This window comes from Ambystoma mexicanum, chromosome 5p (genome assembly GCF_040938575.1).
Source record: "Ambystoma mexicanum isolate Mex_15411 chromosome 5p, UKY_AmexF1_1, whole genome shotgun sequence".
NCBI classification, from domain to species: Eukaryota; Metazoa; Chordata; class Amphibia; order Caudata; family Ambystomatidae; genus Ambystoma; species Ambystoma mexicanum.
Genome location: NC_090930.1, coordinates 34258567 through 34285209, shown reverse-complemented (window position 1 = coordinate 34285209; position 26643 = coordinate 34258567). Strand labels below are relative to the sequence as shown.

Below are 26643 nucleotides of genomic sequence, written 5' to 3'. Positions count from 1 at the left end.
CGATCTACTCATCGACCTATGTTTTTTACGATTTTTTTTCAAAGACTCGGCCGATTCTTTCCCCTTCGAAGTAGACTTCGATGAACCCTCCCCCATTGCCAGTTTACCTCTGCGTTCTTTCAAGGCCTTATGGGTCATCGACTGGCACGATCCACAGTCTTCAATTCGGTGGTCGGAACCGAGGCACCAAAGACAAATCTTGTGTGGATCGGTCAAAGACATTTTCTTTCCACATTTTAGACATTTTTTAAATCCTGTCTTCGGTAAGGAAGGGTTTGATGAAGACGACGCAGCTTTTCTTTTCACGAAAAACTGAAGCCCCGTTTGAAACGATCCGAAGTGAAGCTAACGGAAAAACGGAACTGAAGCCAACGGGTGCGCTCGAGGCTCATACAGTGGATGACGTCGGTGCTCGACGGATGCCGCTGAGGGACATCGACGCCGCTGCCTCGAGAGGAGCGCCCTCTGGTGGAGAGAAGAAAAAACATTTTTTCCAAAGCAACAAGCTGAAGGTAAGGATATATCTAAGATGAGGAATTGTGGGAGGACACAATCCATTCGAAGTTTGGTTTATCCCCAACTGTGGCTTATGCCGTTTTGAGAACAGTAATACCACCTATTGCAATAGATGGGTATATACTTATCACTCGCCTCCAAAAAAGGGCCTATGCGGCGGCCGATTTAGAGGTCTATTAATTGGGGTGGTTACCTCATTGGCTAGCAGGAAACTTATAACCACACTTGAAGATTTTGTAAGTGCTGTGGAGGTTAAAATGTTGGTGAATCAGGTTTGGGACAAAATGTTACTGGTAAACGTTTATAACCCGCCTGGGGCAAAGCATAGAGAACTGATCCAGGAAGCTTTACATGACCTCCTAGAAGAATGGCTGCAGGACACAAATAATCATTCGGTTGTCCTGGCGGGTGACTGTCATTTTAAAGGGGGAGGAGGTACGGCAAATAACCCATCACTTTACGCTTACTTTATCATGGAGCACAAAATTGATGAAATGGAGGGAGACTGCTGGCAGAGTTTCTTTAATTGCTGGGAGCTCGAAATGATCAACGGCCGGTCCTTTAGCGATAGGCCGGGCAAGAGTACCTGGAGTAATGGAACCACCCGGAGTACACTAGATTATATATTTACCAGTGGTGTGGTCGCTTCAAGGGTCAGGGACATGAGAATATCCAAAAATCCTTGCAGGGACCATGTGCCACTTGTTATGAACCTAGGCGTAATTAACCACTCCCCTATAGTTACAAATACAGGCAATTTACTTGTAAACCATGCTGCCAATCGGGTAACAGGGTCTGATAAGAACATTGCTAAGGCTATGAATGCAATTGGGGACTGGGACAAGAAATACAAACATGTTTAAATCTATGACACTGGAAGAAATAGAAGGGTGGCTATCCACATTTGCGGGAAAACATGCTACAAACAGTGGGCCCTTAGTTGTAAGGGCTCAGGCTAATGGCGTCCAGTATCATAGGGAAATTAGAGATGCCAAGCGTAGACTGAGAAGGGACATCCTTAAAATAAGAGCAACGTGCCGATCCCTGACCTCAATCTATAGTAACATCAGGGCTCGCAAAAATAAATATAGAAAGTGGATCAAAACATGCTAAAAAAAAAAAAAGAGAACAATGGCAAAATACGGTCCAGACACTTTGTACTAAAAATACTCGCAAAATATGGGCACTCCTAGGGGAAGCCAGGGGAAGTCGCAAGACCCCCATGACCAACCCCCATAGGGGCCCTAGAGTGGACCAAGTACCTGGAAGTTCGGAACGGCTTAGAAACTATCGCGAAGATGGATGGTAATAGAACAGTACAACCCATTCAGCCATGTATGCCAGCCAGCGAAGAACTCTTAAATAAAAACAGTAAATTGAAATCCTCTCGAGCGCCGGGACCTAATGGGTTATCAAATATGGTCATGAAAGGCAACCCCCAATTTTCGGCAAACCTAATGAAGATTTTAATTGAAAAAGTGCAAAGAGACGCCAGAATTCCGGTGACATGGCAAACTGCCATACTAGTACCAGTCTATAAAGAAGGGAATTAAACAGACCCTGGAAGTTATTGCTTACTATACATGCTCGACTGTAATGACAAAATGTTTGCTTCCTTACTATTGAAAGAACTTCAAGCATGGGCAGGTAATGCAGGGAAAAGCTATGGCAAAAACTGAGAATAAAGAATTGTCCGGATGCACTGATATACTATCTGAAGCTCCTCCATACCAACACCTCCGTCCAACTTAAATTGGAATATAAAGGGACTATGACTAGATTGAGTAAACAAAATAGAGGCGTAAAGCAGGGCTGCACAACAGCTCCCCTGCTTTACAACCGCTTTGTTTCAGATGTCCCTGAATTTATATTGGGAACCCACAACTGCCCTCTGAGAATTGGCACCTCTAAGTGTGTAATTATGTCCTATGCGGACGATATTGTGATTTTCGACCATACATTCAGCGGGCTACTTAGATCTGTTACGCACCTCTGGCAGTACGCTGAAGCCAATGAGTTAGTAATAAATCACAGTAAAACGGAACTCATCTTGTTTACCTCGGGTAAGGTTGCTCGCCCACGCATGCTCATGACAACAGTAGAAATTCAGTATACCCACTCCTTTAAATATATGGGAGGGTAATTTGAAAGCAAGGGTAACTGAGTCATGTATTCAATTCCATGAAGTTAAAGCGGCACAACTAACATCTATGATTCACAAGTTCACGCAAAATCAGAGTGGCTATTCCATATGGGGAGCACGCCACCTACATGTACAGTGTCTTCTGCCCATGATAACGTACGGCCTGGAGTCGCTGACTACTATGCATCTTGAGTGGCTACAGATCATCAAAGGGAAATTCTTTATGAGGCTACTGGGCCTCCCACAATGCATACTCATGACTGTCCTTAGGTTGGAACTGGGGATCCCTTCGCTAAAAGCAATTGTATTGGGGAAAAGGGCGGAATTGTACATCAAAATCCAGAATAGCCCAACAAATGCACTATTAACATCTCTCAAGGAAGACATTGGTAATAGGGCACAATCTAAGTTGGCAGCAGAAATTGACAGGTTGTTTGAGGCAATAAGTTGGTCAGCACCTTGGGGCAACGATTAGGAGTACATGAAATACCACATGCAAAACCGATTAAAACTGTGGGACTGGCAGAACAATTACTCACATCTAGAAAGCCTAAAAAGCTATGGGTTTGTATCAGATGTTCGGTTTACTTTTTAAAAAAGCACAAAGATATCTGAACTTATGTCCCTCAGAGGTCCTCAGGCGATTCCTACTGCTATTACGCATTAACCATTTACCTACTCTAGAGGCCATGGGGCCGGAGAGGCTAATAACTAAGATAGACAGATATTGTAGGTTGTGTAAAAACCAAGCTGAGCCAAAAACCACGAGACACATACTTACGGGCTGCCCTATTATGACTACCAGCTATATAAGCAATTATGGTAATTACGTACAAAGTATGGATCGCACTTTGGACATAGAATTTTGGCATCAGTGTGTTAATACCCTTAACCCAAGATTACAAATGGCTCTCTTTAGAGTTTGGAACGATGCAGATAAAACTATGAATTCGGAATTGTCACTTGGCCGAACTGATATAAAGACTATAAACAAAGTAAACAAGTGAACGATCATGAGCAAAAACAATAAGTACGAGTAACTACAATGAAATGTCAATGTGATTAGAAATGAAATGTAAATATGATTACTGAGTATTTATGCTCTTCTACTTTTCATTTTTCTATTTTATTATCTTATTGTTTTATGTTAATTATACTTATCCATCTATGGAAAGTTAATTTTAGTGAATTTTATTCAAATGTATTTTGCTTAATGTGTAAAGTTTTATTTGTTCATAAAACTAGATAACATCAAAACAAAATAAATAAATAAATAAAATGGCGAACAGCCATCTTTGCTAAAATGGTGCTCGGTCTTTTTTTCGCCAGGTCTTTGTGGAAAGGTCCTTCTAGAGAGTTTCTCTGCGCGCCAAGCCAGGTTTGGTATCTTTGTTCATTTCGCCTTTGGCAGGGTTTCTGAGAGGAACCAGAATCTGGCGCCCGAGTGTCTGGGGGAGGCAGGAAGTGAGGGAGGTGCCAGAAACTCCCTGTGCTTAGTCTCCTAGTAGACCCAAATGCACTCTGTGGTGATTGGCTGGCTGACTGGCAATGACAGCTAGGCTGGAATGAATGGGAGAGAACTGAATAAAAGGTCTTTTGGCTATGAGTGGCAGGAGAGGTGGGTGAGTGGGGTGAAGGGCAGGTGGATGTTCGGTGTTCGGGGGAAAGTGTCGGTGAAAGTGGATGCAGGGAGTTCAGAATGGAGGAGGTGATGCTGAATCGGTTGAGGCTAGGGCATGTGGGGCTGAATGACTGTCTATTTCGAATAGGGAAGCGTGAATCAAGGGACTGTGCGGTGTGTGGGGTACGGTGGGACATTTTTTGATTAGGTGTGAGAGACATGTTACAGAGAGAGAATTGATGAGGGTTCGGTTGACTGCGTTGGGTGTGGCTGAGCTGAGTGGGAGGGCTTTGCTGGGAGGTGATGGGGAGAGAGGCAGGAGGAGGAGTAGTGTGTTGTTGGATTTTGTGAGGCAGACGGGGAGGTGGGTGGAGTTGTGAGTTTAAATGGAGCTAAATAATAATTAGCGGGTACGGTGCACATCATCCTATAGGATGGGGAAGCGCCTGCGTGGGTCCGCCCACGCCTCCGATAATTAAGAAGAAGAAGGTCTTTTGGCTTGGAAGACAGAGTCGACCACTGGACGAAGGAACCGAAGAAGAGCTTGAAGAGGACACCTGCTGCGACTCCTTAGGGAGAATTCTCATAAATGTGCCAATTCTCTTTACCTTAGAGATTCCCAACAACTTTGCTGCGTTTTGAGGACTTGATTTTTTTTTTACCTGGAGAGTGTGTGAGCCTTTTTTCCCCACTCTCTCATGTATTTTGAATGTGTTTTACTCTTGTGTTCTTTGATTATGGAGTTTTAGATAACTTCATAGGCATCATCTTTTCATCTGTGTCCCACAGCACCCTCAGTGCAGAGACACAGGGGAAGCATTTTAGGCTGTTTCAAGGTTTACATACCTTCTCTGGGATAAACTACTGTTTCCCGTAGAAAGTAAAGTGAAATTGACTTTACTAGTCTTTTCAAATTCCTAGCCCCAGCACAACCTATCTTAAAATAGAATGCTGGAGGGGTTACTTAGTATACCCTATGTCTAGAAACTCATGTAGCAGTCAAATGCTACCTTTTCCTCTCGAAATGGCTGGTGGCAGTGGTTTTACAATGAACTACCATGACTTTTTCCGACCGCGAACACCGGTAGCCTTAAATCGCGGGAGCCATGTTTTTCAAGATGGAGTCTGAGCCCCCTTTGTATAAACAGGTCCTGGTCTTTTTTCGCCATTTCTTTTTGGACTGGTCCTTCTAGAGTTTGTCTCTGCACGCCAAACCAGGCTTGGTCCCTTTGTTCCTACGCCTTTGGCGGGCTTCAGGACTGAAGACCGCCTCTGGCGCCCGAGTGTCTAGGGTGGGCAGGAAGTGAGGAAGGTGCCCGAAACTCCCTGTGCTTAGTCTCCTTGGAGACACAAATGCAATCTGGCGTGATTGGCTGGCTGACTGTCCGGCAAGGACAGCCACCCTGCTGGGTGAGTGGCAGCTAGGCTGGAATGAATGGGAGAGAATTGTATAAAAGGCAAGTCTCTTGGCTTGGAAGGCAGAGTCGACCACTGGAGCGAAAGAATCGAAGACGAGTTTGAAGAGGACGGCTGCTGCAACTCCTGGACCGTTGGTTTGCCCGGTGAAGCCCTGCTGCAGGTCCCAATCGCCAAGTTCATCTCGACAGATAAGCCCTTCAAGGGTGACTTCTCCATTTGAGTTGGTGGGACCAATCAACTTGACCCGTAAGCCACCTGGATACCCATTCTTGGAGCTGGTTGTATTTTCCTCAGAGTGCTGCAGGAAACCGAATAACCGGAATTGAAGATTTGCATTTGCCAACTTTTTGACCAGTCCCAGTGCAGGAGTCCCCCAACGTCCTCCCTCTTGTCCCCACGAATGAGGCCCAGGAACAGCGAGATCTGCAGGAACTGCCAGGAGCAGACTTCTTCAGCTGCATCTTTTTCTTCATTGTAAGGTACTGTGAAAACCCGACCGAGAGAACTTACCTCTCACTGCGAAATTGCTTGAAACTTTGGCAACTTGCAGGCCTAGTCAGCTTGTGATCCACAATATGAATCTTTCTTTTACAAACTAGTTCTGAGATCTTTGGCAAAGACTTTTCAGTTTAACTACCAGAACTGCCTATCCTATACAAGACATTAGCCCATTGACTTTGGCATTGACTTGACTTCTCTGAAGAACTCAAACTATGTGTACTGTCTACAAGTAACTGGACTATTCATTTTATTAACCTATACCATTTTGCTCCTCCTTCAAAGTAGTTTAAAATGCCTCGGAAACTGATAGAGTGAAGTACTAAAGTATATTCTTGTGTGATATAGATTGCCTCCTCCTAGTGAATGTTTTATAACTGACTGTTAAATAAATAAGTGTTTTACCAAGAAACCTTGAGGTTAAGAGTCCATTTGAATACTTGTGATAGTAGACCTCTGTGTAACATCCTTACAGCTCACATTCCCCTCTTGAGATAAGCCTGGCTGCTCAGCAATGCTACTAAAACCGTTTAGTAGAGACTTATACCAAAAGGTTGGTTTTGCTAACACCTGTAGTCCTAGTTGTGTGAAGTGGTCCCAAAGGGTACTGCATACAAACTTTGCCTAACAGCTGTTAAATCAATATAGATGCACCGAGGGCTTACAATGTATGCTGTACTTTGTTTTTTTCTCGTAGTCGCACCGCTAGCGCACACTAGCTCTCCTGATCTCTCAAGGAGCTGAGGCACACGGCAATGTTCTGAACCTCTTAAGGTAACTTGCTTATATCTTCTTACCGGGGGGAGACTGATAATACATGCAGTTAGAACATATTCAATATGATGCATTCTACAATTTGTTCTCGCCCCAGATACAACTTGCTTTGCTTGGTACTAATTACCTATGAAGCCCCGAGTAGATTGACTAGTGAGGAGATTGACCATATTTCCTTTGAACTACCCTAAGGACACGAAAATAGTGACCTCTCATGTATTTCAAGATAGGCAAGTCTTTTTACTCACTGCTTAGATATTGACCATTTTCAACCCACTGGGTTGATGTCTTGTGTAACATTTTGGGGGTATATACCACTTTGGAACTGTTTTTAGCGATGACCAAAGCATACATACATGCTTTTCTATTAATCCGGTATAAGGAAGGATGCATACGAGCCCCGACCACCATTACCCTGAATGGCTTTGCCCTCTAAAACAACAATGCAGGTAACTATTAACCTACTAAAGTGGTGCACTCACAAAGAGTGATACTAGACTATTGAGGACTAGCAGCTCACCCTAGTATTTTGCTTTTGTTTTGACTGATAGGGGAAGGACGAATAGAAACCTTCTGCCGAAATCCTCACAAGCACTATAGCGCAGATTACACGCTTGTACAAAAAATGGGAGTCTCAAACCTGATGAATGTTCCGGATGTTTAGCCACTGTGAACTGAAACATGTTGAGATAACATACTGTATAATGATAATGCATTAACAAATTGATGTAAAGTTTCATGTTCACATTCTATGTTTCTTATGGTGTTAGGAAACTAGAAGACAAAAGTGATTTTTCTACTAATGTTCGTCATGATACCCCGGCCACTGATGTGGCATTTTGTCAGTGTGCTGGACCAATGAATAATCCATCTATGTTCTGGTCTTTTATCAATAATTTTTAGATTTGATGTTGAATGTTTTCATTTATGATGATTAAATTGGTTTTTAACCACTGAAAGGAACCCCTCCCCTTTCAGTTCTCCAAAACATCAGACTTGCCTCTATCTCCTCTTTGTTTCATAGTTAACCCCTCCCGGGAATAGATGGAGGCAGCACTCAAATATTTGTTTCAATGAGTGCACACCTGGAGTTCCTCCTTTATCTTAAGAAGGAAGTCTCCTAACGGACAGCCACCACGGAAAGTTTGAATGAGGCATGACTGCTGATTGGCTGGGTTCCTGGATAAAAGGCGAGGATCTTGAGGAAAAAAGACAAGTCGACCACTAGTACAGAAGAACCAAAGATGACAACGGCCAGAGATGCCTGCAGCATAAGTCCACTCACCAGAGTGCAGGACCAAGCAAGCGAAGCAAACCGTGGATGAGAACCGTTGCGCATTGGAGTCTGTGAAAATACACCAAAACTGCAGACCGACATTTGAGCACGAAGAATCCTTTGCAGAGAGGCCTTTCTCTCACTTGCTGCTGCAACATCCCTTGCAGAGTCCCTCCTTTCGTCACCATGACCAAGGAACAGGAGACCGTTGTTAGGCAAAGTTTGTATGCAGTACCCTCTGGGACCACTACACACAACTAGGACTACAGGTGTAAGCAACACCAACCTTGGGTATAAGTCTGTACCACACAGTTTTAGGTAGTGAGCTGAGCAGACAGGCTTATCTCAAGAGGGAACGTGAGCTTGTAAGGGTGTTACACAGTGGTCTAAAAAAGCAAGTATTCAGATAGACACTTATACTCAAGGTGTGTTGGTAAAACACTTATTAATTTATTACACAATTAGAAAAGATTCACTAAAAGGAGGCAATCAATATCACACGGAAATATACCACAGTACTTAACACTATCAGGTTCTGAGACATTTAAACTACTTTGAAGTAGGAGCAAAATGGCTTCTGAGCATTTGAAGTAGGAGCAAAAAGGCATAAGTTCATAAAACGAATAATAGAGTTACTCTTAAACAGTGCAAATAGTTTGAGTTCACCAGAGGAGTTTATTCAATGCAATAGGAAGGCCAAAGTCAATGGGCTAGAGTCTTGTATAGGAAAAACGAATATGTTAGTTTAAACAGAAAAGTCTTTGCCACGATTCTCAGAAGTAGTTCATAAAAGAAAGGTTTGTATGTCGGGTCACAAGCTGACTAGGCCTGCAAGTTGCCAAAGTTGTACGCACTTTCGCAGTGAGAGCTTAATTCTCTCGGTCAGGTTTTCACAGTACCTTGTATTGAAGAAAAAGATGCAGCTGAAGACTTCTGTTCCTGGAAGTTCCTGCAGATCTCGCTATTCCTGAGCCTCAGTCGTGGGAACAAGAGGGAGGACGTCGGGGGACTCCAGCGCTGCATGGGGATTGGCCAAAAAGTTGGAAAACTGGCAAATCTTCGATTCTGGTAGCTGTCTTAAAGCGCACAAACTGGTGTCCTTCTCCCTGGCTATTCGGTTTCCTGCAGCACTCTGGGCAAAATACAACCAGCTCCGATAATGGTGTCCACGTGGCTTACGAGTTAATGGGTCCCACTAACTCAAACGGAGAAGTTGTCCTTGAAGGGCTTCTCTGTCGAGATGAACTTGGCGATTCGGACCTGCAGCAGGGCTTCACCGGGCAAACCAACGGTCCAGGAGTTGCAGCAGCGGTCCTCCTCCAGCTCGTCTTCGGTTCTTTCGTTCCAGTGGTTGACTCTGCCTTCCAAGTCAAGAGACTCGCCTTTTAAACAGCTTTCTCCCATTCATTCCAGCCTAGCTTCCACTCACCGAGCAGGTTGGCTGTCCTTGCCAGACAGTCAGCCAGCCAGCCAGCCAGCCAATCACGCCAGATTGCATTTGGGTCTCCTAGGAGACTAAGCACAGGGAGTTTCGGGCACCTCCCTCACTTCCTGCCCACCCCAGACACTCGGGCGCCAGAGGCGGTCTTCAGTCCTGAAGTCCGCCAAAGGCGTAGAAACAAAGGGACCAAACCTAGAAGGACCTTTCCAAAATGAAATGGCGAGAAAAGAAGACCGGGACCTGGTTTTAACAAAGGGGGTTCAGACGCCATCTTGAAATGGTTTTTAGCTACCGGTGTTTGCGGTCAGGAAAGATCATGGTAGTTCCTTGTAAAACCACTGCCACCAGCCGTTTCGAGAGGCAAGGGTAGCATTTGACGGCTACATGAGTTTCTAGACATAGGGGATACTACGTAACCCCTCCAGCACTCTATTGGAAGATAGTGTGGGCTGGGTCTAGGAATTTAAAAACACTAGTAAAGCCAATTTAACTACATTCTCTGGGAAACAGTAGTTTACCCCAGAGAAGGTTTTCAAACCTTTGGACAGCCACACAAGGCTTCCCTGTGTTACTGCACTGAGGGTGCTGTGTGACACACGAGAAAATGCCTATGGAGTTGTCTAAAACTCCACAATCAAAGAACACAGCAGTAAAACACACATCAAAATACATGAGTGGGAAAAAAGGCTCACTCTCTGCAGGTAAAAAAAATCAAGTCCTCAAAATCCAGCAAAGTTGCTGGGGGTCTCTAAGGTGAAGGGATTTAGCACATTTATGGGAATTCTCCCTAACAGACCTGTGGCCTTGGGAGAAAAAAAGTGTACTCCTTTGTCAATTCTTTTTCTTTCAGTTCTTTAGAGGGTCTCCCCAGGGAACCCGCTCTGCGTACAGTCCTATCTGCATACGGATCCCAGGCGTTGTTAAAATCCCATGTTAGAATAATCTCACTTTTGGCAAATCCTTCCAGCTTGGTTAATTTTTGTTGTATGAATTTATCCTGCTCAGAGTTCAGTGCGTATATGATGGTTATAGTGTACACCTGTCCACCTGCTTGTAGTCTTGTGGCTAGGTACCTACCGCTGTTGTCCTTCTCCCAGTCTATTGCTATGAGATTGAGGGAGGACCTAATGGCCAGCAAGACCCCCCCACTTCTTCATTCCCTCATTAGCTTGATATATTTTGCTATATCACTGGATTCTGAGCGTATGTGCCTCCTTTGCCTGTATATTAATTTCCTGGAGTGTCAGGATGTCCGGCTTCTCCCTCTGGAGAAACCTCTAGTTTTTTCCTTTTCACGCAGGAGTTAAGCCTCCTGACGTTCAGCGACAACGTTAATTTTTTCTAACATTTTCGGTCCCCGTTATGGTGTCTGGAGCCGTTTATCTCTCCCTTTGTGGCTCGGATGGGTCTCCGTCCCACTGACGCCCCCTCCTCCCCTCATTTCCCCTCCCCTTTTCCCCTTCTACCCCTCCATTACCCCCCCACTCCCTTTAGGTAGGCTCAATGGGCTTGTAGCCCCTCCCGATGTTGTGGCTCGGGTATTGAGCCCTTTCCTTGTTTGTTTGTTTATTCACTTATTACGCGCACCAGACCCGGAGGTAATAGGGCGCAACAGAAAGGAAATGCAAGGCTTACATAGTTATGCAGTAAACAGGTATGTACAAAAATAATGCAGAGGCTTCAGTATACACAGGCACAAATTGAAGTAAAAGTATAACATCTATAGAACTACAGTAATATATCATGTACAAGTATACAAGTTGCATAAAACTATACTGTGGAAAAGTAAGAGTGTGCTAAGATTACAGCAATATGCAATGGTCACATATACAAATTATGGGAGGTAGTACTCCTTAGGATACTTAGATTTGTAGGTGAGCAAGATACCACTTGAGTTACAGGTGGTGACATGGGTTCATTTTATTTGGACGGTGAGGGGATGAGGGGGAATAAATAATTAAATCTGCATGGACAGAATTGTTGGGAGATTATGGGTCAGACAAGATAATGTGTTTTATAACATTTTTCCTAAAGAGTAGGTATGGTTGGTCAGTTCGCAAGTCTTGTGGAAGTGAATTCCAGGATGTTGCCGCCTTTACAGGTAAACTATTACCACCAATAGTGGTGAGCCTATATCTAGGTATAGCCAGGCAGTTAGTGTTGTCGGCTCTAGTTGGTCTAGGAGAAGTTCTTCTCTGAAGGTGTTGGAGAATTCTCTGTAAGGCTAATTTCCCAAACCTAGTGAGTCCCCCAGCAGCTTTGCTGGATTTTTGGGGTTTATTTTTTTCTCTCCTGCTAAGAGTGAGAATCTTTTGCTCCCACTCTTAGACATGATTTGAGGTGTTCCTTTAACTTTCCATGTGTTTTATGGGCTATGGGGTCTTTTACTCCATAGGGTCTCTCGTGTTTTTTTGATGTGGGTTACACAGCACCCTCTGTGCCGTTACCCAGGGGTGTAGTAGCGACCCCCCAACATAGACTCCATACCCTGGGACTGACTACTGTCTCCCAGGGCATGTAAAGTCACCATTGGCTTTGCTAGTCCCAAATTATGAACAGAAACCAGTACAAACCATCATATTGTGGACGTACTGGTCGGGGCAATTCGATTGCCCCGCGGTCTGTTGTTCGAGGGGGTACGTCTCCGTCCCCCCTGATCGAGTTTTGGCTGGTGGCAGTGGATACTACTTTTTATATTCGACCGCAAATATATCTCTATGGGATTTTCCCATTGTTCGAGGCTACCAACTTTAATTATTTAATTCTTATAGCCTCGAACATACCGCTGGCTTATTTATTTAATATTAATTCGCCGGTTGGTATTTTTTGCCAGAACTCGATTCTAAAAATGGCGTTTGTGTTCTCTTCTATGACTCCAACCCAAGTCGAGCCCTTTGTTCCACTTTTTGGCAGGCTTCTCCACAGAAGCCTCCAAAAGTGGTGCCACTCTGTCTGGGTACCACAGGGGGTGTGGGAGGGGGTTTAGGCACCCTGGACTGAGTTACCTTGGTAACTCAAGTAGCACTCTTGTGTGATTGCCCAAGTGGTGAGCCGGCCGGCTCACCACTTAGCATGTTTGATTGACAGCTAGGCTGAGTGAATGGGGGTAATGCTGCATAAAAGCAGGGCTTTGGGGACTGGAACTTGAGAAGTCGCCACAGGACCTAAGAATCCGAGGAGGGAGAAGCTGAGCCGGCCTGCAATGACGACACCACCGGTGGAGCCCTGCTGAACCGTCTCACCACTTTTCCCAACGACAGAGGAGATCTCCAGCCCGGAGAATCTTCTTCCTTCGACTGGTGGGGATAACCAGTCTACCTTCTTTTCGCCTTCCTGGAGCATCTCGTGGCCGCCTTGCCTGTGCCAAGCACCCCGGCAACCGGGATACCACGTTTTCACCACTACCGCGAACCGAAAGGGTAGTACATTTGTACCGGAGAACTCCGCGGCTGGTTTCTTCCCTGGCAGTGCAACGACCTTCATCCTTCCTCCATGACGAGATCTACTCCTCCTCTGGACGACGCTGCGACTTGCACCCGCTGCCAGGAACAACTGCCCCCGCTGGAGAATCCTCTCCATTTAAGGTACTGTGTTCCGCCTGGCTTCCCTTGCAACCGTTTGAACGGGGTGTATTAAATCCTCGTCTCTCGATCCTGAGTTAGCCTGGGACACCTTAGCTAACTTTCCTGCACTGAACTAAACCTTTTTCGAACTACCACCACAAACTTTGAAGACTCTGTGTAACTGTCTGATCTTGGGCATCTTCCGCCCGGCTCCCTGGAAAGTGGGCCTGGCCCCTAAACTTCCTTAGTCAACAGTAGACTGTGCCTTCCTAACTTGCTGTGGTTCTTTAAAAAGTGTTTAGTGTGTATGCTTCCATAATTCTGCTTTTCCCTCCCTTTTTATTTAACTTGTTGGAGTGCCATCAAACGTTAAGCGCTCACCTCTGTCTGGAAATAAGTGGTGTTAACTAAGACTTGTCCAACAAGTAATCAGGGATGTACCTATGATAATAGTGATTGTGTTTTGAACTTATCTTACCAATTTAGTGCTATTGTGTTTTATAAGTATGTGTTAAATAAATAATTATATACTTTTACACCCAAGCTCTGGTCAGTGTTTGCTTGTGCTACTGTATGTCTGTACCTATTTTGTATGCTCTATATACTGCCTAACTCTTCTTGAGGGAAGTCGGACTGCTCAGCCACAGCTACCAGTGAATCTGTGTGGTACAGACTGCTACCAAGTGGGTTTACTGCCAAACACCTGTAGTCTTAAATCTTTTGCATTGTCCCTAAGGGAACTGCACAGGCTTCTGCCTAACAGAAGGTTATCTGTCAGATAGCTAGGGGCAGCGTTATTGAGAGCTTTATGAGTCAGACACAGTGTCTTAAACTGTATTTTGTTGCTCGTAGGCAGCCATTTATGTTGGCGTCTGATGGAGGAGATAGGAGTTCTTTTATTTATGCCTAGGGCTGCTCTTAAGGCATTGTTTTGTAATATCTGAATCTTTCGGATAGTAGTTTTATTGGCACCACAATATAAGGCATTACAATAATCAATTCTAGAGAGTATTACAGCGCTAGCCAAGATCAGGCAACTATCATCTGAGAGGAATGGCTTACCTGCTCTTAACAACTTGCAAGTGTAAGCTGTGGATGACGTTAAAGACTTTAGCTGTTTGTCAAAAGATAATGTAGAGTCCAAGTAGAAACCGAGGGTTTTTACTTCCTTGGAGACTTTGATGGTATTACCGTCAATGTTAAATGAGGAAAACTCCTTAGCTAGTTTTCTGATATTAGCCTGTGTACCAAGGATTATCAACATGCTTGGATGACAAGGTATATCTTATTCACCAACTCCGTGTCCTTACTATGATCCCCAGAAAGCGGAAGCAGAATCTGAGTGTCATCTGCATAATTTGTGTAGGTGACACCCAGATGGTCCAGATCATCGAACAAGGTTTTGGTGAAGATGTTATAGAGAGTTGGCGAGACACATGAGCCCTACGGAACACCGCACAGGATGGGGGGGTCGGGTCAGCCGCTGCCGAAGGGGAGAAAACTCTCATAATTCTCTCACTCAGGAAAGAATCGATCCATCCGATAGCCTCAGGGGAGAAATGGGCGGCAGAGTCAAGGTGTCTGCAGAGGACATTGTGGTCAACCAGGTCAAATGCGGCTGAGAGATCGAGTAAGAGCAGAAGTACTGTCCTTCCTCTGTCTCTCAGCTCATGTATTTGGGATTTTAAATCAATTAGAGCTGTTTCTGTTCCATGTAATGGGCGGAAACCAGATTGTCTATTACCTAACAGTTTGTGCAATTCAAGGTGTTTTTGAATTTGAGTATATGCTGCTTTGTCCAGAATTTTTAGTAAAAATGGAACCATAGTAATGGGGCGGTAATTAGTGGGGATGAGAGGATCTAGTGTTTGCTTCTTGAGTAGAGGGAGTACCCAGGATTGTTTAAGGTGAGCAGGGATAGAGCCTGTAGCAAAAGAGGCATTGATCAGTTTAGTGATGAAAGGAGATAGTTCTCTGACAGAATCTTTTATTAGTTGTGCTGGGCAAGTATCGCCGTTGCAATTAGAAGGTTGCAGTGACAGGATTATTTTCTCAACTTAGACATTTTGAAAAAGTGGAAAAGATTATTGTGCGCCGTTAGCGATACACTAGGCAAAAGTTTTTTGGGCGAATACTGTAAATTCAGTGCTTTTTGTTTTTGCTGTATTTTATTTTGGAGCATGTTGATTTTGTTAGCTAGCGCCTGTTGGATTGTCTGTACACCAAGATTTGTCTTTGGTACAGATACCAGGTATAGCTATTGGGGACTAGTTCTTTTAGAATGGAGAAGAGTTCTTTCATGCTAGAGTTGGGTGTGGCGATGCGTTCATCATAGGAGTCACGTTTGGCCCGACAGATTTCTTTCTTATAATGCGAAGAGAGAAAGGTTCATTTGGCTTTGTTCTCATTGGTAGGCCAGAGTCTCCAATTAGTTTCACTCTTTCTCTTCAAGATACGAAGGTCTTTGAGTTGTGGCGTAAACCATTTGTTTAAGTGGGCAATTGGTTTACTAGATCTTAGTTTGAGGGGGCGATTTCGTCCAGTGTAGTGAGCAAATCTTATATTCATGCACTAGGATGCTGGGATCAAGATTTTCAGACAATGTGTTCAGGGTAGGGAGTATCGCAGGGATTACTTTCTCCGCCGAGAAACTTTTTTTTATTTCTGGTGAGGCAGGGTGGCGCTAATGGTAGAGCTAGTGGAGTAGGTCTTGTAGTGGATAGGTAGAAGGACACCAGTGAATGGTCTGACCATGAAAGAGGCATGATCGATGAGATAGTGACTGAGCAGTTGTAGTCCGCTATCCAATACAGTATTCTGCCTTTTAGATGGGTTGGTTTATTAACTTTTTGAGTGAGTGCTATTGAACTGATTAAGTTGACTATGTCAGAGGCATTTTTGTCCATTTGGTCATTGAAACCTATGTGAAAGTCCCCTAACAGGAGTAACTGTGAGGACGGTTTGAGGTTGTTCGTGAGTAAGTTATGCAGATCCCCCTCAAAGGTACCAAGAGGACCAGGCGGTCTATATATTAACTGAATAGTGAGAGTTTGTGAGTTATTTATTTGGAAATTAGCAGAGAGAATTTCACATGATTGTGAGATGTGGGTAGGGGCTAGTCTTAGAGAGAGATGTTTTAGAAATAATGGCATTGCCCCCTCCACGGGCACCATCTCGGTCTTGTCTAACTATTGTGTACCCATCCGGGAAAGCTAACATAAGTGAGGGCCCTGCTGCGTTGTGAAGCCATGTTTCTGTGATTGCAAGGAAATCCAGGTTGCCTTCTGAGATGAGATCAGCTATGTCGGTGGTATGGTTGACAAGCGATCATGCATTGAGAAGGGTTCTTTTAAGGGGGAGGGGTCTCACTGGCTACTTTGACTAAGATAGGTTTGGCTATATTAATGTCATCACATTGCGGAACAATTATGTTGGAAGTGTCTAAAGGCGGCGTCTGTTTAGAATGGCTAGGTTTCAGACTAGACTTAGAATCCGTTTTCAGATTAGTGGGTGGAAGGGATCGTCTCAGTGATTCAGATAGTTTGGTTAATCTAGCACAGAGTCTAGTGTTTCTATTGGTTGTGGTACAAGGTAGAGAAGCGTGAGTTACTGTCTCTAATGCACTAAGGGCATTGTTAGTTACTGTCTTGGTCAATATGGACCGACTGTGGTCAGAGAGTGGTGCAAATGGGGACTGTATAGCATATACTTGGCTCCGGGTGCCAAGGTGTGTGGTGGCAGCCATGGTACAGAATAATAATGCTAAGATTAACATCTTACTCAATTAGTGATAAAGGTATAATATTGTTCATTGAGATACCTAGTCAGTGTTAAATACGCTATCACAAAAAGACTCTACTGAGCAGCATACAAGTGGGGTTACCCGTCATTCAGCTGGTGACTAGGCGTAGTTAGGCATCAAGGGGTAAGGCAAAGGCATCTAGACAATAATATTGTTATCAATGGTCACTTAATTACTCCAATGGCACAGGAGGAACAACTGGGCGCCTGAATCATGACATTGCAGTAGCATGCATAGCAATAGTAACAAAGTGTGAGAGCATGGTTTGCCAGTTAACAGTTGGCTATAAGGAGCAGTAGAGCAGGCAATTATACGTTTTGGCTAGAACACAGTATGGCATCCATGTTGGGCATGTAACTCAGTCAAAACTAGGAGAGGTGGCCTAGCTAGCATACAATATAGGTTGAAGTAATCCAGAAATTCCAAAATATATTAAGAAACTATGCACGAGTTACCACCATACAGGCCAAGTAAAGTATTACTGAATATCTGTGCGGACAAAGGTTGGGGTAAACAGTATGAGGCGCAGCACCAATATGGGGATACACAAAGGCAATTAGAGCATAATTATTTTACCTATATATGGTACATGCATAAAACGCTGTGAGAGCCCAGCAATGTCAGACAACCATGAAGCAGGGAAGCAGTACACAGGTGTAAGAGTCAAAAACAAAGGCATCAGGAGAAGTGACTTATAAACTGTTCAGAGCAGCAATATAGGCAACCTTCTGAATGAAGTAAACAACACAGCATAAGTTAGTGTAAATGTGTCCATTAGCATTGTTAAGGACTGCTTACCCTAGTAGCAGGGCCAGACATGTACAGAGTCTTTCAGGTGAGTCCACGGAGGAGCAGGGGTTCTGGCACTCGGCACTTCCAGCTCCTGACAGGCTCACGAAAGGAGATACCCTTGGGAAGTGTGCCTTAGGTAGTGGGAAGGCTTAGACGCCTGCCGGCTTGCTATTGGGCAGTAGGAAGTACCTTAAGAAGTCCTTAACCCAGACATGCGAATTGAAGGCTCTCCCCAGCCCAGAATTAGATCCCAATTCCCACTGTCCGCCCTCCCCTTTACTTTATCATGTCGTGGCGTTTACACTACCCGGGCGATCATTCCAGGTGCAATCTGTTCCCTCCGGGAACTCTTATGTTGATTCTGGGCCCTTCAGACCCCTCTTGGTGGTCCTGCGTTTCATTTTTGTCCATTCCCATATTTTCATTGTTCCCGGGCCCATCGCTCATGGTTCCTCCTCTATTCCCAGTATACGCGCTGCCTCATTGCAGGTTGTGATGCATTGTTTTCCTTCTCATTCGAACAGAAACCTGAAGGGGATGGTCCAGCGGTAGCTAACATCCTTTTCATTAAGAAGTCTTACTACGGGGCCCATTCTCCTCTTGAGTAGTGCTATGTGACATAGGTCTTGGAAAAGCTGGATTTCCGATCCGTTATGTGTTAGTTGTTTCACTATCCTTGCTGCTCATAGAATCTCCTCCTTCTGACCGTACTCGTGCAGAGCCGCAAGGGTGTTCTTGTGTCTGGCTCCCGGCTCTTTCCTTAGCGGGCCCACCCTGTGGACCCTATATTATGTACGCAAATATTTGACGGACCGCCGCCATGAGGTCTTTGTGTATTCGACATCTTCAGACAGGCCTTTTATCCGTACATTCAATCTCCTGGGCCTGTTTTCCAGGTCCTTGATCTGAAGTTCCAAGTTGTGGGTGACGGTTGCCAGCTTCTCTACCAGGTCTTCTGTTTTCCTTAAATCCTCAGCCAGGTTCTGCAATGCCCAGTCCACTCTGATCTTGTCCAGATGGGTCGCGAGCATTCTTGCGATTTTATCTCCAAAGTCCTGGAAGTAATTTCTAAGGATTTCTTGTGTTACTGGTTGGCCTGGTCCCTCCTCATGTTCAGGCCTGCTTTCCTGGTTCTTCTGAGTCCCTTCCGCATCGGACTGGGCATCCGTGTCCTTCCTCCAGAGCTTTTGTATGGAGCCGTCCTCTGTTTTTTCTAGCCTTTTGGGTTTGCTTGCGGCTCCTTGCCCTTGCTTTTTGACATCCTCCTCTGAGCCTCTTGACTACAACACTATGGACTTTAAGGGATGTCCCTTTATCCTTGGGGCCTTGCTTGTGGCCACTTTAATCCTATAGGCCTACTGTCCTTAAGACCTATTATGTCCTCTCTTGCTTCCCCCCTTCCGGGCTTCTTACTGCTTCTTCCCTGCTGTAAGTCTTCTAGATCAGGCTGGGGGGGGTGGGGGGTGTCCACTTTCACTTTCCTCTCCGCCTTGTGGCCTCCTGGGGCTACTTCTCCTCAAAGGTGGGGCACCTTCCCTTGTATCCCCTTGCTCTCTGCTTATTCTTCCACTTTTCCCCCGGCGTCCAGGCCCGCAGTCTATCCCCTCTGGGATTCTTGGTGGTCTCTCTTGGTTAAGGGGGTCCACGAGTATAGAGGGAGGAATTACCTTGGCTCATTTCTGACCGCACTTTACCCCCTTAGATCTTCAATAATGGGAGCCCTTGTCCCTTCTTTGGGGCCACTCAGCCCGTGGGGTCCGAGCACACATTTGCCTCTCGTGGCAGGGATCGGGGGGGGGTGCTCCTTTGTTTGGGTGCTCCCCAATACTCCCCGTGGATTTCCTCACTCTGAAGTGTGCACTTTGTTTCTCGACCTTGTGCAGAGTGTTTTTCGGGAGGGTCGCAGGGGCAGGAACCTATGTCTTGACTCTCCGATAGGTACTAGCCCATGGCTCCCAGCTCTCACTAGTTGGGTGATTGGTGCTATCGTTTCCCGTGACACCTCCTTTCTCCTACGGGTCCACCTTGGCTTCCAGACAGTTCCCCCCCTCAGAGAGTCTGCAGGCCTTCCCTCTCAACAACGCACGCCCCGTACTCTGGCCTCCTCTCTGGACTGGGGGCCTCTCCTTCTTGGGGGGCAGCTCCTCCTCTCCTTGCTGCAACTGGTTTGCTCCCTCTCCGTTCGTAACTCCCGGTCACTGAATGTGCTCTGCACCGAGGGCTTTCACTTCGCTGTTTCGCCTTCCTTCCCCCAGCACCTTGGTGGACTGCTGGCACCTCTCTGAGATACGGGTCGGGGCACTCTGCAAGTCGTCTAAGTCGAAGCTGGTATCGGGTATCCTCCTTTACTGGGGGGCTCCCCTATGCACCCGTTGCCCCGAGCTTATGAAGTTCACCACCTAGTGTAAGGGGCCGGTGCAGCTTCGCTTTCATATGCCGCTTTGCTATCCCTCTGGCCTACGCCCACGTTGCACGCTGTTTCTCCACTTGACCCGGTCCGTGCGAAATTCAGCTTTTTCATAGTTTTGCTTTCCTTGGTTTCTCCCCCCCCCCCCCCCCCCTTCTGGACCACTGCTTCGTGCCCGGGGAGGAAAACACACTTGCAGCTTTCTAGCTAGTGGGGGGATCGGGAGAGCTTCTTTCAAGGTGCTCTCCCTATGGGGGCCATCTTGGAATTCTTTCATGTTTGACTTTTTGAGGGACAGATAACACAAAGTCAAAGGGTCAGAAGAGTCTGCAGAGAGCCAAGACAGCCAATGTCAATTGAACCAAGCCTACGGGAGACTAGTCACTTTGATGATAGGACAAAAGTCTTGCACAATCTTATATAGTTTGTAGAAAATAATAAATATTGGGCTACCTAGTAATAATTGTTTAAATCCAATGCATCACCTATGAGGGACAGTAAGAATCTAAGTCAAATGTAACAGAAGAGTCAGCAAGGAGCCAGGGCAGCCAAAGTCAATTGGAGCAAAGTCTATGGAGCTGAGGCACTTCTTAGATAGCAAAAAGTCTTGCACAAAGTTACAGAGTTTGTTGAATGAAAAATCACTGAAGGGTCACTAGCTGTTACACTTGTGAAAGTTAGAGCTGAAATCAGCTCTACAAAAGCAGTTATTGCAAGTCTCAACTGAGAAGGGCAAGCTACAGACAATGAAATAAGCATCCCAAAGTCTGAACAGTACCTTTGGTTAGAAGAAGAGGGTCCGGGTGGCTTCTGTCTGATTGCAGCAATGCAGATACTGTGTTCCTGAGCCTCAGTCGTGGGGACAAGAGGGAGGGCGTCTGGGGACTCCTGCAGCAGTAATTCGATGGTTGGCTGCAGCTATGGGCTCTTTTCGGTTCAGCGACACTTCACGGTTTCAGCACTTGGCAAACAACACTGATGCAGATCTCGGACAACGGTCGGGTTTCCTTCACTCTCTTGGTCCTGCACCCTGGTGAGTGGACTGTATATCTGGAGGTACTGCTTCTGGAGGGTCCTTAGGAGGCTCTTGGAGCTTCTAATCGGATTTGTTACCACATCAGACGTTCACTCAATTAGGGATACTCAAGCCCTAGTATTGGGCTTCCGAAGCAACAGAGAGGCGCAGCAAGTCGGGGGTGATGGTCCAGTGGTGTTCGTCTCGGGTTTATTTGATCCCACTAACCCAAGGGGAGAAGTCGTTGCATCCGGAGCTCCTCTGTCGAGGTGAAAAAGGAGGACAGCACAGCAGCAGGGCTTCACCGGGCAGTTCAAAGGTCCAGTAGGTTGCAGCAAGCTTCATTCCAGATTTCTTCATCAGGTATTTCTCCTAGTGGACGACTCTGCCTGTAGTCCAAAAACTCTCGTCCTTTAAGCAGTTTTCTCCTATTCATGCACAGCCTAGACTGTCAATCACACAGCAAGCTGGCTGTCCTGAAAAGACAGCCTGCCAGCCAATCAGGACTGGTTGCATTCAGGCATTCCTAGAGACAAAGGACAGGGGAGTTTCGGGAGCCTCCTCACATCCAGTCCTTCCAGACACACTGGAGCAAGGGGTAGGCTTCATGGCTGAAGCCAGCCAAAGGCAAGACGAACAAAGGGCTCAAACCTGTCTTAATGCACAGAGTAAAACCCAAGAAAGATGCCACAAACAGGAAATGGTGAAAAAAAGAAGACTGGCCATTTTGACAAAATGGTCGCCCATGAGTGCTGTACTGCAGCTGGGGGTTTAGCCCGTGGTATACAAGCACAAGGGTAGTAAAAAGTAAACCACTGCCACCAGCCATTTAACGTAGTGAGGATAACATAAAAATGTAACATGAGAATGTAGGATAAGGGGTTACTAGGTAAACCTCCAGCACTCCACATAAGATGGTGTGTGCTGGACCTACAAAAGGGAAAAGGTAAGTAAAGTCAATTTCACTTTAGTATTCTTGGGAATGGTAGTTCACACATGAAAAGGTATTTAAACCTTATGAGAAATCTAAAAGGGTTTCTCTGTGACTTCACTGAAGGTGTGTCGCCATACAAAAAACAGATGCCTGTGGAATTTGTCAGACTCCAAGAACAAAGGAAACAAAATCCAAATCGGGCATAAACACATGAGGGATTGAGAAAAAGGTTTCACTCACTTTAGGGTTAACATAAAAAAGTCCGTAGTCCAGCAAAAGAGCTGGGGGTTTTCTAGGGTTGAAGGGAATTAGCACAGACATGAGAAAGGAGAAATCTTTCCCAATAGCCCCCACCTTAGGTTGAGAGGGGTCCGTGTTAGGCAAAGTCTGAATGCAGTACCCTTTGGGAACACTACAAACAACTCTGACTACAGGTACAGGAAACCCAACCTTTGGTATGAGCTTGTACTACACAGTTTAGGTAGCGTGTTGAGCAGCCAGGCGTATCTCAAGAGGGGCCAATGTGAGCTGTAGTAAATCAGTAGATACCCTTTTGGGATGGCCCACAGACACTACCTACACCCTCAGGTGACTTCAATTGCTAGGGTGCTGAGGACATTAATATATCATTGTTGCATTTAGGATCATGGAGTAAGATGTCAAAGGAAAGGATTCTTTAGAACATACAAAAAACCACAAATAGTCTTTAAGCAGGCAAATACTTTTGGATCCCCCCAGAAAGAGTCATTCAATACAATAGGCTAAGCCAAAGTCAATGGGCCAAAGTCTTCTATGGGATGAAGCACCTGTGGTAGGTAAATGGAAGTCTTTGCACAATGTTTTAGAAGTCTTTGAAGAAAAGAAGAATCACATGTTGGGCCACAAACTGATTAGACTTGTGAGTAGTAGAAGATGCAAGCAACTCTAGAGCAAGTGTTACGTTCTCTCAGACTTTGTACAGTACCTTTAAAGATGAAGAAACTATGCAGCAGATGACTCCTGTTCCTGTGCAGCTCTGCAGATCCCACTGTTCCTGGGCCTCAGTCGTGGGGACAAGACGGAGGACGTCGGGGGACTCCTGCACTACGAGGGTCAAAACTTGCACCCGGCAAACTTCACTTTCAGTGTCTATTCAGTGTTTTAGCTCCTCGCGTCTACCGCAAATAGCAATACAGCGGTTCCTGGCTGTCGAGATGGACTTTCCTTGCTTCTAGGATCCCGCACTCTGTTAAGGGGGCTCAGGCTCAGTCAGTCCTGCTTCCTGGGAGTCCGGAGGATATTACTGGAGCTCTTGTCCATTTTAAAAGCAACGCACACAATCTGGTGTTACTCTCCCTGGCTATACGGTTTCCAGCAGCAACTCTGTGGAAATTCAACCAGCTCCGAGATGGATGTCCAGTTGGCTTACTTTGGAGTTGATTGGTCCCATCAACTCAAGGGGAGAAGTCGTCCTTGAAGGGGCTTCTCGGTCGAAGTGAACTTGACGTTTCGGCACTGCAGCAGGGCTTCACCGGGCAAACCAACGGTCCAGGAGTTGCAGCAGGCGTCCTCTTCACGTTCTTCTTCGGTTCCTTCGTCCAATGGTCGACTCTGCCTTCCAAGCCAAAAGACTCGCCTTGTATACAGTTCTCTCCCATTCATTCCAGCCTAGCTGTCACTCACCCAACAGGGTGACTGTCCTTGCCGGACAGTCAGACGGCCAAACTCCCCAGAGTCTATTTGGGTCTCTTAGGAAACTAAGCACAGGGAGTTTCGGGCACCTCCCTCACTTCCTGCCTACCCCAGACACTTGTGAATCCCTCCAAAGGCAAATTGAACAATGGGAGGAAACCTGGTTTGTCACGCAGAGTAAATCTCAAGAAGGACCTTTCTACAAAGACATGGCGAAAAAAAGACCGGGGCCATTTTGACAAAAAAGGCACCCTTGGGTGCTTTACTGAAGTTGCGAACGCAGCCCGGGGCAAATGCACACTGTGGTAATTAAAACAACACCACCTGCCACCAGCCATTCAATGAGAAAGGGGTAACATAAAATATGTTACATGAGAAGCTAGACAAAGGGGATACTAGGTAACCCCTCCAGCATCCTATTGTAAGATAGTGTGTGCTCGGCCTAGAAAATTACAAATGTAAGTAAAGTCAATTTCACTTTACTGCTCTTGGAAGCGGTAGTTTAACCAAGAGAAGGTATTTAAACCTTTGGGAAATCTGAAAGACTTCCCTGTGTCAATGCACTGAAGGCGCTGTGTGACACAATGCAAAAGATGATGCCTATAGAGTTTGTCAGACACCACAACCAAAAGAAAGTGTGTGCAAAATCACATTAAAATACATGAGAGAGTGGGGAAAAAGGGTCTCACTCTCTCCAGGTTAAAAAAATCAAGTCCTCAAAATCCAGCAAATTTGCTGGGGGTCTATAAGGTGGAGGGAATTAGCACATTTCTGAGAATTCTCCCTAACAGTCCCTGCCCCAAATTGATAGGCTGAGGTCTCGGACCATGTCACACAGCTTAAAAACAACTGTCCAGAGAGAAAATGGCTACCAATGTGGTAAAAAGGCTATACCAAGTTGCAATCAAAATAAAAGGACACAGCTGTCATAGCTTCCACTTTCTGGGGGAGGCGGCTCAACCAGGGACAAAATGGCCTAGAAATCCACAAGGGTTATTCAGGGCCACACAGTGTGTGGATTCTTCAATGAGATGCTGGAATAAGTCTCAGTATTGACAAATATAAGCCAGAATACCAAAAACCAGAAGAGGCCTAGCGACTAAGAAAGGTAAAAGTAAAAGCAAATATTGATTTCTGAACTAACAGGCTATAGGAAATGTACTAGGTTTTGGCGTGCTTTAATACAATGGCGTGTGCTATGTTCTCCTCCATTTGCCATACTCTGTGCCAGAGTTGAACTCACATGGTGGCATACTGTTTTCTAGCACTCACTTGCGGGCACAGATAAAAAAAAAAAAAACACCCAAACGAGTTGCTATGGATAACAAATTAGCACTGTGTGAAATATGCAGCAGTAATCATCTGCAGAAAGAACCTGATTAAGTGCTGCTACTCACCTGCTGGCAAATGCTCCTAAGTACATACTTTGCATAAACATCCAGGCTTGCCGTTTCAATGGAAACTGCCCTTCCACCTGTCTTTTTGGTGCCCAGGTCATCTTCTGTGAGGTCCTCTGCCCCTCCAGTGTGTGAAAACCCAGAGCCCTTTAACTCGGCATCTCCTGCAAGGAAGAAAGCAATGCACTTTACAGACAACGGAAGACTTCAGCAGCAACTCTATCAGTCTGAATCTTGAGGAGGAAAGGAGGCATGATGCTAGTAGGAGACTTGTATTTCCAGAGTCCTATCGAGAATGTGGACACTAATAAAATGAAACTAGCAGGTGATATTGTCGCCCACCACTCAATAATAAACATAACCATTCAACATAGGCTCTTAAATACATTAAAATGACATATTCAACATAGGAGGCAAGTACATTAATGCAATAAAGATGGAACCCAGTCACAAGTGAATTCACCTAACTTCAGAAGTCCAATCCCCAAGAAGAATGAGGCCTTGTGTCCTAAAGTCACAGGAACCACAATGCTTCTTCCCAGAATGTAGTTTCTGTAGTTAGGTTCTATTTGTACTTGTGTTGGTGATGGTTGAAAAGACGCTATTCAACAAGGTTACTAGGTAAGGAAATTGTGTTCTTAATTTTCAGGAGGCACTACGCAGTTCAGGGGACTGGTTTCCAATGTTATCCCATGGAGAACAGGGACAAATTCTTTGACTTTACTTGCACCCCGCCATCCCCAACTCAGATTCTCCCAGATTTCTAGATTGGTCGTTTGGGGGTTGAATTTCCCACAGTTTGTTCCGGTGAGAGGTGTTAAGCACGATTGTATGCAGTACACTTTGGGTGCACTACAACAACCCTGACCACCTGGCAATAGGGACCCAACCTTTGGTATAAGGCTGTACTACACAGGTTGGTAGTGTGGCTGAGCAGCGAGGCTTATCTCAAGAGGGGTCAATGTGAGATGTAGGGGAATTACACAGAGATACACAGTGACAAGTATTCAAATAAATTCTTACACACAAAGTCTCCTGAATAAACAATTAAACATTTATTTAACAATCAGTTTGAATAAGCTTTCTTCAGAAGGGAGCAATATAACAGTAACACTCCAATATACTTCACAAAATACACACTCTTAATATTTCTAAATCAGTAAAGACCCTTTTGGGATGGCCCACAGACACACCTACACCCTCAGGAGACTTCATAGACGAGGGTGCTGGGGACATAAATATATCACTATTGCATTTAGAGTCATGTAAGAGTGAGTCAAGGAGAAGGTTGTTAGAACAAACAAGAGACCACAAATATTCTTAAGCAGGCAAATACCTTCATATTCCCCAATAAGAGTCATTCGGTAGAACAGG

General features: G+C 45.4%; 1 protein-coding gene across 5 annotated transcripts in view; it reads right to left on the bottom strand.

The window, feature by feature from the left end:
• MED12 (mediator complex subunit 12) overlaps positions 1-26643 on the bottom strand; it is a 1704158-nt gene that overhangs the window by 705307 nt on the left and 972208 nt on the right. For all 5 annotated transcript variants that reach the window (XM_069612388.1, XM_069612385.1, XM_069612387.1 and 2 more), the window contains exon 26: positions 25270-25433. In XM_069612388.1, coding sequence (XP_069468489.1) covers positions 25270-25433 — 164 coding nt within the window. The remainder of the gene's footprint in view (positions 1-25269; positions 25434-26643) is intronic.